General features: G+C 48.6%; 1 protein-coding gene across 1 annotated transcript in view; it reads left to right on the forward strand.

Moving 5' to 3' along the window:
* The first annotated feature begins 4544 nt into the window (after window positions 1-4544).
* Window positions 4545-14436, forward strand: part of LOC144824800 (interferon-induced transmembrane protein 1-like) — a 145484-nt gene continuing 135592 nt past the window's right edge. The window contains exon 1 of the mRNA XM_078683802.1: window positions 4545-4796. Within this exon, the coding sequence (XP_078539928.1) occupies window positions 4545-4796 (252 nt within the window). The remainder of the gene's footprint in view (window positions 4797-14436) is intronic.

The following is a 14436-nucleotide window of genomic DNA, read 5'->3' on the forward strand; positions in this document are numbered from 1 at the left end:
CTCTAATACCTTCTTTGCGTAGTCCAGAAAATCCACCCAATTCTGTGTGCTTAGTTTCTGGCTACTCCTAAATTTCTGTCGGTATTTTTCTGGAGTCAACCCAAACTTTTTTATCAGCGCCACTTTCATGGTGGGGTAATGGGTCTGCTCTCCCTGCTCTAGGGCCAATAGTGTATCCCTTCAAGCCACCCCCCCAGTGTTTCTCCTGTATCCCATGGGCTCTTAAGGAGACCTCATAGGCAGCCAGCCACTTGGCGATGTCATCCCCTGCGCTGTAGCTGGCGACTACGTCCTTTGGTAAATAGGGTCTGGGTTCCCTGGCTGTATCTTTGGATTCGCTGCCACCATTAGGAGTACTGGGAGTCCCTGCTTGTAGGGCCTTGAGATCTAACTCTCTGAGTCTCAGCTTATGAGCCATCCTCTGCTCCTCCCTCTCCTTTTCCAACCTAGCTAACTCCCACTTCAGCTGTCTTTTCTCTCTCCGGTCAGCTAATTCAGCTTCGGTCAAGCTTCTTCCAGAGACACTGCTGCCCCCTCTTGAAAGTGTCCTAGGGCCCGTTAGTAGGTTCCTCACTTCAGGTTGGTACAGTCCATCTACCCCGATGACAGTGTCCAGATCCCCCTCTTCTTCCTCCTTCCCATCTGGGTACGCTGCCACCCACGCTCTCAAGCTGGTTTGGAGTTCCCCCTTTTTTAGCACCACGCTTGAAGAACACTCCCATATTTTGGCAAAATTCTCTAAGTTGGGCCACAGTATAGGTCTCCAATTCTTCCAGAGAAAATTCCATTTTGCCAATGAGAGTCAGGGACAGCCACTTGGAAGAAATTAGTTAAGAGGGTAATTAGAAGCTACTTCCACCCACCACCAGGAGAAAATTTGGAAAAGCAAAAGTTTAATTAGGAAGTCCGCTTGGAGAAAACTCTAGGTGTAGGCATGTGGTACACACTGCGTTACTATTGAGTGGACACAAGCACAAGCTCTATCCCACCGCTGCCACCAATTATGTTAGACCTGGGGTTACCAGACTACATAGGGTAGCTTGGCACAAAGTAGGAAGGTCTATCCCAAAGGCAAAAGTGTTAAGTTTGCTTCGCACTCTTACAGTAACACAGCGTCCATCCACTAGAAAAGAATGACACTACACCAATTTAGAAAAATACGGTCTATTTTTATAAAACTCTTTGTCAGATTTATGGTTTCCAGCAGTTTTCAGTATCAATATTCTGAATATCTTCACTTTCAATTATTAGATTGTTCCACACTCCATTTGTCAGTTACAATATCTCCTTCTCTCATTTTTAAATGAAAGGAAACTGAGTGACATATTCTGCAAATTAAGTAAACATTACATACATTTTACGATCTTAGAAAAGGTCTCAGATCTTGTCAAGTCTCTCTACAGGTAGGCAAAGCTGTACATTACCCCTAAGGTCTCAAGAATATTACAATCAGGATGATACAGGTTCTCAGCACAGTTCCAGTAACAGCACACTTGTTTCACAGTGCGAGCAGCTAGGAATCTGAATGAAGACAGACAAGTTTTTATTTCACTTAATCAAGTTATCCAACTTGCTCTGGACTCTCATTAGACACGTAGGATCCCTCACTCTCTCCTCTCGGGCCCACAATGTTCTGTGTCAAGCCAATTACAGCCCCACACTTTATTAGCCCAGACTTAGCCTTGACTTCGGGTTCTGTTTTTGGCAATTTAACCCAACACAATTAGGGAAGCATTGCAAACCGAAGGATGTGGTTCTATGGGGACATATAGGTGTCTCAGTACATCTCTCGGGGAGTATCCTGTAGTCTGGTTATAAGTTTGCAGCCAGTACTGGTGTCCCGATGTAGTCCCAGCTTCGCTTTTCTCCTCTCTCCAGCCAAGAGCCCCCCCTCCGCTTACTTTATTTCTTGAAGCCGACAGGGTTTTGGTTCGCTCCGGCCGTCACTGGGCAGTCACAGTAGACCAGAGCTCGCCACCAGACTCTCTCTCCCCAGTGGCGCCTCCCTCATAGGCCAGGCCGTGTGACAATCAAGCCGGCACCGAAGGGAGGTCGTACTGGGTTTATGGCTCCGATGCTCTCTCTTCCGCCGATCTCCTCGTCAAGCCGTTTCCGTCGACTCTCTGGTAAACGGCGACACTGAGCAGGCGCGGGAGAGTAGCGGCGTTAGGCAGAGGCCACCCCTTCTCCCAAAGTGTTCAGTGGCCCTTTTCCGGACCTGCGCAATCGCAGGTTTCTCCTGGCCAAATCTCTGCTCCCTTTAGGGACAGTGAACACTGCACCGGGCCTGCGCAGTACCGCGCCACCTCAGCCCCAGCCGGCCACCCGCTCCGCTACCCTAACACAGCAGCCCCCAGTTGTCCTTGATCTCCCAGTCAGAAACGGGCTGACGGGCAGGCGGAACACACCTCAGGGGTCTCGGTTCTCTTCACCAAGGTTACCAATAGCGGAGGAAGAATCTCCCAGCCGTGCCACTAAGTGAAGGTGAGGGGAGACTTGGTGGGCCAAGCGCAGGCGGCAGGTGGGCACGAAGAGCAAGGGGGGGGGAAATAATTAATTCCCTCAATCCTATCACCAGTCTTACAGAGTTTCTCAAGGTTGTAGTTAATCTTCAATACTGGACAGTGGGGCCGACTTCCACACCCCTTCACTCCTCGAACAGTCTCTCAAATTCACCCCGAGTTAGGGGTTAGACCTTTTTAACTCGAGCAGACTCTCTGTCCAGGGTCAACAAGAACAAAGTCTAACAGGGCCAGGTCTGTAGGAAAAGGGGATGGTTTTTACAGTAAGGAGGCAACCCTTAAAAAGAAGTCCACCCTCTGAATGTCCTACCCCATCTAGCGCCACAGCCTGTACTCCAGCTGACCCTCTCTGAATGACAAAATGGCCGCCCTACAGTTGGCCTTTTATACCCCTATCCTCAAGTGTCCAGAACAGGCCAGAAGGTTCTAGATTCCCTATATGTGTCTATGGCCCAGCCCCTGAGGTAATCAGTTGTTGCAGTTACCGGCCACCATTTTGTAGGACTAAATTTTCAGGATAAAAGGGAGGCATCTAGGTCTAAAAAAAAATTATAGGGTCAAGGAGTACCTGACCCCTAGGACAACACCTAAAAATTCAAGTGGACATAAAAATGAAAGGTTAGGAGGCAGAAAGGGAACAAAAATAAATAAATAATAGGAGGGACCACCCAAAGGCTGACAGGTCCAACAGGGTGGATGCTCTGACCGATGCCTCTATGGCCACAGTAGGAACATTAAGCACAGAGCAGGCTTACTAGCCATTGGCTAAATATTGCTGTTAGTCACATATGTATGCCTTTAGTATGGCTTTGGATGAAAGCAGATACCCCCATTAACTCAGAAGGAATAATTCAGTACCTCAGGTGGTTGACGAACTTGCAACAGAGTTCTGTTTGTAATCAGTCGGTCATACGTTTAAATCATGAAAAAATATCAAATAGGATAAATGTGTTTATTTCAGAGAAAGTTGTGTGGCCTGCAGCCCATGTGCTTGAATCCCAATAACCTAGAGCAGAATGTTGCAGTGTTTTTTGCAGAGAACCTCGTGTAACTTGGAGAACATTCTTCTGAGGTTGATAAAAGGAGTACCATTGAATTGCGTAATAATTAACACCTCTTATGCAATGCCAAAAGTAATTCTATTTGTATGGTGAATTATTTAAATGACAAAGCTTTATTAAAAATTATTTACAAGCACCTGCATACATATCTTAAATGTGAATCTAATATGCACTAAATGTCCATGCTCTTTTCAGTGCCCATGTTGAACACAAGACCCAACATACCCTGCTGTCTGTCCTCGTTCACTTGTTCTTGTGGTAACGTCACACACATTATTTTTTAAAATATCTTCGAAAAACAGAGTCTTTCACAATCAATTATCTGTTCACAGTGTACCTTTATTTCGGATGGCCTGCAGTGACAGGAGGCAAGGTGTGGTCCAATCCAGCACAACATTTGACAAAAGGCATTGCAGATTGCCTATCAAGTTTTGAAATTCTAGAGTGTGCTGCTCTCCGCCTTTCTTTTCTTTACTGATTACTGCTCTGTTGTACAGTGAAATGCTTATTCTAAGTCCTCTGTCACTCTGCTTCACTTACAACTACACCTTTCCCTCCACCTTGCTTCCTTCCCAGGCTCTTCTTTCATTTGCCAGAGGCGCTCGTGTCTACTCAAGTATCTGTGGCAGCAGTTGTTTCACAAGCTCCTCAGCCGCTCCCAGCCCCTGCCTTCCATTCCCCAGGGGACATGTCCCTTGTGCCAGTATACCCCCCCCCCTGTTTCTGGAGGTGCTCTCTCTGAGCTTGGATTTCACTTTCTTGTTCAACACTGACACCTTCACTAAGACTGAGAGGGCCACCCTTGCAGTGTGAGAATCCACAGCCTGAGCAGAGACAGAGTGTGAGACCCACTAGGATCTGAGTGACTCCTCGAGCCACCAGGATTTTAGAGACTCCAGGGACTGTCAGACTTCAGGATCCAAGAGACGACAGGCCACACATCTGAGGACAAGGGTGGATCATGGATAACAGGGACTTCCAGGAAGCCAACAGCAGGGACTACTCCTACACCATCAGCACCTATGATTCTATAAAGGAGGAGATAGAGGTTGGTGTCTTCCCGCGCCCCCACCGGCCTGCTGTCACCTCCACCGTAGTGAATGTGAGCACCTACCAGACCCCACCTAGGGACCACCTCATCTGGTCCCTGTTCACCGCCATCTATATGAACTTCTGTTGCCTGGGCTTTCTGGCGCTGGTCTTCTCGGTCAAGGTAAGCCTAGTTCTGAGCTTGCGTATGACCGACTGATCCTGTATATATTTGTCTGTTTGTCACCTACCTTTATGCATGTCTGCATATCAGAGTATGTGCACTGTTGTCTGTTGGCTTGTCTGCCTGCCTCTTATTTGTCTCTCAACCCGTCTGCCTTCATATTTGTTTTAGTCCATCCGCATTTACCTTATTGATTAATGCCTCCTTGTTTGTTTCTGTCTGTAATTCATGGCTGTCTCTCTGCCTTTCTGACTCTTATTTCGGCCTCGCTGCATGTCTTGTTTCTGTTTATCTGCCTATCATTCCTCTACCTTCCAGGTGTGTATTACTCTCAACTTCCTTTGTACACATTTTTGGGAATCAAAGCATAGATGCCCGCACAAGTCCTAATATCCCTTTTTTATCAAATTCAAAGGTGCTAAGGGGCTTGAGGCACAATTCCCTATCCCTCCAATAAATAGAAGGCTGGTAAGAACATAACCAGCTTGCCCAAAATCCAACATACACAGAATAGCCCAGCACACTTTGCGCACAAGAAGTGACAACTATACAGTCAAAATACAGCAATTTTTCAAAGAAGAGTCGATGTTGAAGTTATTTTCAATGTTATCCTTTATTTTTCTTTGGTTTCAAAAGTTTTTACACAAAGAAAAATAAAGGATGTAATTGAAAATAACTTCAACATCGACTCTTCTTTGAAAAATTGCTGTATTTTGACTGTATAGTTGTCACTTTTGTTCGCAAAGTGTGCTGGGCTATTCTGTGTATACTCTCAACTTCCTTCTTTCTTTCTAGTATCCCACTTCCCCCAGAATTTTTGTTTTGCCCATCCTTCCTCTTACTAGCGCCGTTTAGAGATAGCTGAACAATGTGCATCCGACTGTAACCCCTTTTTTTTGCTCGACTAAACCAGTGTTAGCCTCCACTCCCTGTACCTGTCTCTTTCACACCTGGGCCTGCGTCATAAATCCTCTCCCTGCCCCTGAATCCTCAGTCTTGGCAGACCATGAAACCACTAGTATTAGTGTCTGCCCCTTCAACTTCTAAAACATCCGGGTAACTCCTCTGCTTTCCCCTGAACTCAGATGGTTGCCACTACAAGCCCATGTTCTTTGATCTAAGCACCTGCTTCTACAATTCATGTGTCTGCTCAAGTAAAAACATGCCATGTCCAGTAACTGGGTCTTTTTTAACGAATTGTATTGAGTTATCAAAGCAGGAACAGACATGTAGTGGACTGCAGTATAGTTCTAGCCATGGAGCAACATGCATTAGTCACATCATAGATACAGTTCAACATAAATGTAGTGTATCTGCTACTCAACCAGGTGGGCATCTAGTATCAACAGATGCACAATATAACAATGCAGGTGACAATTCAATATGAGGTAGCACATGCCCGTATAACAACCCCCCTCCTCCTAAATCATATCTGCCATGCCACTGGCAGATCACAACTCTACAATTACCAGTAATAACTGAATGGAGAAGGTTCCACTGCCAGATTATAGGGGAAGAGCATACTGCATGTCGACATTGTGTAAACTATGAAGGGGGGAGCTCTGTGGGAGGAGGCTGTTATATGTTGGGATAGTTTTGGTCCAACCAGTCATATGCAGTATTTGGGGTGTCGAAGAACATGGACTTTGGTCATGTAGCACATTCAAAGATGCCGTAAAAATCAGTGCGTAGGTGAGGCCCTCAGTGTGCAATTGTCTTTTGACTGCCATGAAGGAAGCACACCTCCTCTATACTTCCAAGGTATAATCTGGGAAAAAAGACAGTAGGCATTGTCCGTCATTATAGGACCTCTCTCCTTAGTCTTCTGAAGTTGAGTATCACAGTCTCTGAAATTGAGAATTTGCACAATCATGAGCAGTGGCGGCATACCAGGAAGAGGGTGTCTAGTCAGCGCCCGACCTCCACGTTCCACAGCAAAAAGGGCTGAAAGCCTTGGGGGTGGCCATCGATGTCAGGAGCTGGTGTTCAACTAATTGCATCGGGTTAGAGCCTTCAACTCCCTCCGGCATGCCTATAATACACACATTATTGCAATGTGCCTGGCCCTCTGTGTCCTCTACCATATCGTAGAGGATGGTGAGCTGCTTTTGGAGTTTAGAGATTGCCAGGGAGTGTAAAGCCTAAGCTGGGGATAACGCAGACAGATTCTTTTCAGCTGTCGCCTCTTTTTTAAAAGGTTTGCTGTGATCATCTCGTAGGAACCTAAAATCAGCGGACAATGCATTGATGCGATGTTCAATTGCAGATGTAGAGTGCTGAATTTCCTGATGTGTCACATCTAGTTTATCTAGGGGGTGCCAGGTGCGTAGGTGGGACACAGTTTTCAAGAGTATGGGTAGACAAGCCATCAGAGAGGCTATACTGGGACGGACCTCCACCGTGTTGGAAAACCAGTTTCAGGGATTTAGTGTAGGAGGAGCGTGGTATGTTCAGTGGTGCTGTTAAAAGCAAATGCAATGAGCCAGTTTGGACATAGGTGATTGCCAATGTACACCCTCCCAGGCAGCCAGAGTGTTCAGGCAGGTCCTTAGAATCGTATCCGAACCATTGGGGATAGCCAGGTGTTAGACATCACAAGATTCACTTAATCAGCTCAACTACGCAGTCGGTATGTCAGGTTGGTGTAGCGCCGACTCCCGGAAGAAGGCTGAGGCCCATGCAGTGCTGGCAGGTAGAGTATGCCTCCTCACTGACTGGTTAGCATCCCCTGGTGGTCAGTAGGTGCCAGTGTGCTCAAGGGCACAATTGGCAGAGTGGGCCCGCCTTAGCCATGCCCAGCATACAGAGCCAGAAGATGTCGTCAGCCCCCACAGTACAGAGATGGCATAGCAGTGGCCTATGTAGCTCTGTTATGAGGAGGTCAGGGCTCAATCGAATCGCCGCTGCCAAAGGGGCTGGGGGAGCCAACCAGCCCCAATCCACAGGATCTTCTATCCGCACACTGCCGTACTCACCCACGAAGCAATGCAGGCCCAGAGATGGTAGGCAGGTATGCAGCAGAAAAGAGCAACCAGCCCGCAGCCTGTGGACCCAGGAAGCCACAGACTGCACAGGGACATTCCAGGCCAGTCAGTTGTGGCATGCCCAGTACTCACAGCCCTCAATGCTCAAGCACCAACAGTTTGCCACAGTGGATCTGTGCTAGTGGGGACGCCTGGGCCTAACTAGTAGCTTCTGACCTGCCCCAAAGGGGAGGGGGAATGGGGGGGTGGGCGTGTCAATCTTTTCCCTGCCACATTGCAGCACACCGCAGATGGGACCTGGGGATGCACATTCCTCCTCTGCAATCACATGTCATCTTGTGGGCAGCCCTGCATTCCCTCTGGCAGTTCGGGCCACACCAGTTGTGCCCACTGCGACAAAGTTAACTCACTGACTCCAGGCGATCACGGGTCACAGAGACTTTTACCCCCATCACTCCTGCCCCGATAAACCCATGGGCATTTGCGGCCATCGGTGGGGATCTTCACCACCACGATTGTCCTGGGAGCAGGCAGAGACTCCTGGGCGGATGAGGGAGAACACGGCCAGCCACACTGTTTTCAGTGCCTAGGCTGCAGCCAGTCCCATCAGCAGACCCAGTCTATTTAAGTGGCTTCAACTTGGGTTAGGCTCTTAATGGTCCCAGCAAAGTGTGCTGTAGAGGGGTCCCGTCATTGTTGGGCACTAGGATTCATTTTTCTGGGGCGTTGATGCATCAAATCTGTGATGATTCTCAGGCGTCTGGCAGCAGCCTCAGGGAAAGATGTCCTCCATCTTCTGTGGTTGGCCCTTGCCATGTGTTAGAACCGTTCAAGAGCTGAAGGCTGTACACTGACCAGTAAACCCACATCATCCACTCACTAGGATATCAGGGTAGAATTCCGAGAATCTGCATAAGCGAGAAAGTGAGGGTTGTGCAGGATGCAGTGCTAACCAAAGAGGCCCTGCAAGAGCTTGGTCCAAACTCATCTTTGTTTAAGGCTTCCTCTCAATATTATTTTTGAGGGTCCAACAAAAATCCTCCTTGCCCGAACAAGTCCTCCTCAACAAACTGTCAACATTAAACATTATAAAACAACAACAAAAAATAAAATTTAAGTTCCAAGATGCCACATGAGTGCAATGCCACATAGCGCTTAAACTGAATTGTATTATTTTCAAGTGTGACGTCCACAAAGGTCGCTGGGTCCCCGCGCCCACAAGTATGACTTTAGGCATAAGTTAGTTTTAACAGAACTATTCTGATTCTCAGGTGTGAGACTCAGGATAGCTACTTGTAATAATATGCTTAAACGCTCATAACAATGCCTGAACATGCTAGGCTGTGGTTGACTGAAAAGAGAAGGATTGCCCTCCCGTCCGTGTCTGAGATGGACTCGAAGGACAGCTGTTAAAAGTTAGGCTGAAAACCGTCAACATTATCGGCGCCCTCTTGCTCTCCTTAAACCTTTTGTGCGCGTAAAACAGCCGCCATTTTGGACACCATGGCTTCCCCGCTCTCGCCGAGAGCCAGCGCGTCTCTCTCTCTCTCTCCTAACTTCGCTGGCAACCCCCCCCCCTGCTTGCACCTGCCTTGAGTCATAAACCCCTCTTCGGCACTGCTCTGCCCCAGGCTCTCATCCTGTTCCCAGCGCGACATCTCCCTGCTTCCCCGTCATGACCTCCGGCCCTTTTGATGCAAACCCCTTTTCCCCGTGTGCCCGTCTGTCTTCCCCGTTCCCAGGCCGACACCTAGCTCTGCCGATACCATTCTCTTGCCCCTCCCCATACAATAGGAAGCTTCCCTCCTCAAAGGACCCCCGAGATGATCAAAGCCCCCCCCCCATCCCACGAGATCCGATCGAAACCCGCACACTCCGTGAATCGGCGGAATACCCAGCTGCGCAATGATCATCACCTGTTGTGAACGGGGCGGGGACTTCCACTGTAGCCTTGCATGGGAACGGGCTGGGAAGGGGGGATTCTGAGGATGTCTTTCCGTACATCAAAGTATCGACGAGAATGTGTTACATGTAATAAAGAGATAAACTCGTGTATAAGAGGCCAGGCCTCCGGGATGCAGTTAGAGCACCTCAGAACGATACCTTCTGTCCGTTTTCGTTGTGTTCTCCTCCGGAGCGAATAAAAACCTTGTTTCCTGCCTTCCAGTCTCCAGCGCCTGCCTCTTCAATAGTTTAACTTCTTTGTGGGTTCAAGAGGCGACATCGCCGGGCAATAATTAAGGATCTTATATTCTGGTTGGTAGTGCCCCCCAGTTTGTATTTTTCCACAATTGGCGTCCCAAGCGTGGGGCCCATCAGCGACCCATGGATCCAGTGGGAGAGGTCCTGACGACAAAGTGAACGACTGCAACGATCGGGAACGCGTCTGTCCGATAGACCCTCGTCTGACAGCCGATCATCCGAACTTCACTGGTTCCGAACAGACCTCTCTCGAGTGATCTACGGTCCTGACTGGGAACCATCAGGAGTGCCGCGAGGATAACGAAGAAGAGAGGACGATCGGGCGCTGGATTCGGAAGTCAGGAAACTGTCCATGCGGTCCGGGTAAGGTCGTGTTACCACGACAAATTGCGAAAAAATTGCTTGATTGTTAAATACTAGTATTGCTCTTTTTTGTTTAATTGGAGATTCACTGTCTGCAAACGGAGAAACAACAGGCTCTCTCTTTGCAAGCAGTGGAGGATAGGTAGGGCAGACAACCGTGCTTATTTTTCTCCCCCACTCAATAGTCACCTGAAACTGAGCTGTTGTTCACAAACTATTGTTTCCTGGAGATTCCCTGTCTGCAAACAGGGAAGAGACCACCCTTTTTGCAGATAGTGAAAAAGGTAGGTAACGCAAATCTTTGCGGACCTACTCACTCTCCCCATTGCTATTTGTCGGTCTTTTGTTATCTCGATCCATGAGGGATTCACTGTCTGCAAACGGAGAAACAAAGGTCTCTCTCTTTGCAAGCAGTGGAGGATAGGTAGGGTAGCAGCCGTGCTTATTTTTTTCTCCCTCACCCTATAATTGCTTGAAACTGGACTGTTGTTCGCAAAATTATTGTTTCCTGGAGATTCCCTGTCTGCAAACAGGGAAGAGACCACCCTTTTTGCAGATAGTGAAAAAGGTAGGTAACGCAGATCTTTGCGGACCTACTCATTCTCCCCATTGTTATTTGTTGGTCTTTGGTTATTGTGATCCATGAGGTATTCACTGCCTGCAAACAACGTAGAATAGAAATATTCTGTCTAGTCTTTGCACCTAGTGATAAGATAGGCAGTGCTGACTTTTTAGTCCCTCGTTACGAGCCGTCATGTCTGTCTTCTCCCCATTGATTGGTAGCCTGTTTAGCCCGGACCGCTTATTAGAGATGGACCATCCAGCCCCACTGGAAGGCACCCCTAATAAGGACATGTTCATGAAGCATGGATTGACCGCTATTGCCTATAGTAAACTATGGCATAAATATACAAAACAAGGTCAAGAAAGTCAATGGCCCCTGATAGGATCCTTCGATGATGACAAAATAAAAACGCTAGAAACTGCCCTAGGTAAAAACAAGACAACACCTACTATGCTTGATAGCTTCGGCATGTGGCGAAAAGAAACTGAACAGCGTAAAAAGAAAACTGAGAGTAGGTTGGAAAAAGAGCTGCAAAAAGCAGCCCACCTAGCTGCTCAGAAGCTAAAAAAGGAGATAGAGGAAAGAGAGAAAGCTAAACAGAAACTAGAAAGGGAAACGCCAAGCCAGTGTCCGGTTAGAACCCCCTCCATGCTCTACCCTGATTTACCCTCGAAACGACAAGCCAATGAGGACCTGCTGTTAGGTCCCCCTATCATCTACATGCCCCCTCCATATGCCCCTTCTCGACCCTTGGCGCAGCACGCGCCACCCCCAGGTACAAGCGAAGGTACCGCCGCAGCGTCGGCCCCAATGGCCTCTGTGCCAGCCGAACCCCTGGTATTAAAACCCGCATCAACGGCAACGTTAGACGAGCATGAGACTCGAGGGGCCGGCCTTGCAAGAACAAACAGACTAGACAAAGATGAGCGAGCGGGGATCGACAAAATAGCAAGGACACTGGTAGAAAGGAAGGATGATGAAGAGTACATCACAGATATGTTCAGCTCGTACACAGGGAGTCACAGACGACATTTTACCGTACGACTGTGTTATCATGTCTTGAATGCATACGAGGACCGATATCGAGACAAAGGTCCCGAGAGCCTAAGGACTCTGTACCGGAAGGTCGATATCGGGGATGAGGGCGAGTGTGATGTGTCGGACCTCCTTACGCGTACGCTTGAGGTTTTCCGCCACCTCACTGAACGAAAGCCGGGAGCTGAATCCACGGCCCCCGTAGTGACCGAACCACCAACCGAGCAATCTAACACCATGATGCCGATACGTGAGGCTGCCCCTTACTGGGTTCCCCCTCGAGGTACAGGGACTCACGATGATGCAAACAACCAAGATGCGAAGGGAAGGGTAGTATACAACTGGGTCTACCAGCCATGGGACCGGCAAGAGATACTGACATTCCGGAAATCTCTACCCGACCTACGTAAAAACCCCACTGCCTTCTATACTGAATTGGGTACAGCCCTGGGTTCAACTATCATGACCCTGGCTGACATCGACTCGTTCTTCGGGTTATGTCTACCAGCTGATGTGTGGAAGCAAATCCGGAAAGTCGACCACCTTGAGCTGTTCGGACATACCTGGCCACAACTCGATGACTTGGATAAACAACGGGGACCAGGACAAAAGCCATTGAAATCCATTCTAGACCTCCCAGATAAAATTGTAGAGAAATTAAAAACCCTGATCCCAGAAAAGAAAGTGGACTGGTCGATAGTAACAGCCTGTCGCCAAAAACCCCAGGAGGATGTATCGGAATACTTCTCCCGGTTTGAAACGGTGTTCTCCGATTACAGCGGCCAGGACATGACCACTGCAACCGGACACCATCTGTTTGTCCAGAATTATGTTAAGGGCCTATCATTGGACATCTCCCAGAAACTACAGGCCAGCGAGAGTAGTTGGGCAGCCTCCAAACCTACCGCGATTCTTCAAATGGCCCAATATTATGAGCATCAGAAAAATGAAAACGATAGGGCGACAGAGAAAAAGAAGAAAGACTTAAAAGAGAGGGTGATGATTGCCAAACTGCAAGGGGTGACTATAGGACGAGACCAATACCGGGGAAACTACCAGACAAACGCCCCTAAGACTGCATTTCCCCAGGACCGCACTCTGACTCCCTACAGTGGACGCACAGACCTTAGAGATGACCAGTGCGCTTTCTGCAAAGGGACTGGCCATTGGAAATCCCAGTGCCCAGTTCTCTTGGAAATGATCAGGAACAGAGACCCCAGGGATGTAGCAAACGGACCGAGACCTAAGGGAACACAACGAGGGCCCCCAAATGACGCGACTAATGACAGATCAAGCAGACCGAATACGTTCGATCGACCCAGACAGAACCAATATCAACAATCTGACTATGACGACACTCACACCTTTGCATAGGACAGCCAAGGGCGAGGGAGGGATCCAGTCGAGCTCTATGTTGACCAGCAGGGCCCTTATGTCACTGCTAAGGTCCTGGGTACCAAGTCTCCATTTCTGGTAGACACTGGCGCAACACGTAGTGCGTTATCTAAACGACTGATTCCAAGGGCACCCTTGTCTGGCTCACTCATAACATCGACAGGTTTCGATGGAACGCCCTCCACCAACCCTTTGTCTGCCCCGATTCTCTTTGACGTAGAAAACAACACCACCGACACCACGTTCTTGCTTTCCTCCAATAGCCCTGACGCCATTATGGGACTTGACTTACTGAAACACTTCCGAGCGACGATTAGGTGTTCTCAAGATGGAGTTCGAGTGTTTCTTTACGACAACCCCGTTCTGCTTAAACATTGTTCCCCCCGACACATGTTTTCCATCACCGACGTCGACGCGTCCCTGCTTGACACCCTACCTCCGTATCTGTGGGCCAAAGCGGATTCGGACGTAGGGCGTATGTTAATTGACCCAGTGCACATTACTGTCCGACCAGACGCAACACTCCCAAAACTCCCCCAATATCGGATATCGCCAGAAGGCGAGAAGGCATTGGTAATGATTATCCAGTCACTGATAGACGCAGGAGTGGTAGAGGAAGTGGTTAGCAACGTTTGCAACAGCCCTATCTTGCCCATTATCAAGAAGCAGGGAGAGGGAGATGAGAAAGCATACCGTTTCATCATCGACCTCCGAGAGATCAACAAAGTGGTAGTACCCCAGTACCCTGTGGTCTCAGACATCACCACCATCCTGACCTTGATTCCATCCACTGCAACCACCTTTTCCGTCATCGACCTCAAGAACGCATTCTTCTCCATCCCCATCCACCCCGACAGCCGATATCTCTTCGGCTTTACCCTAAAATCCCGCTCATATAGGTTTTGCCGAGCCCCTCAAGGCTACACGGAGAGCCCTAGCATCTACAGCCAGGCCCTCAAAAGGCAACTAGACCAAGTCCGGTTACCCGACGGGGTGGTGTTGGTACAATATGTCGATGACATCCTTTTGGCAGCCGACACCACCCCTCTAGCGGTTACCGCCACCATTCAACTCTTGCACTTCCTTGCGGAAAATG

The sequence above is a fragment of the Lissotriton helveticus genome, chromosome 3_1 (assembly GCF_964261635.1).
Source record: "Lissotriton helveticus chromosome 3_1, aLisHel1.1, whole genome shotgun sequence".
Taxonomy (NCBI): domain Eukaryota; kingdom Metazoa; phylum Chordata; class Amphibia; order Caudata; family Salamandridae; genus Lissotriton; species Lissotriton helveticus.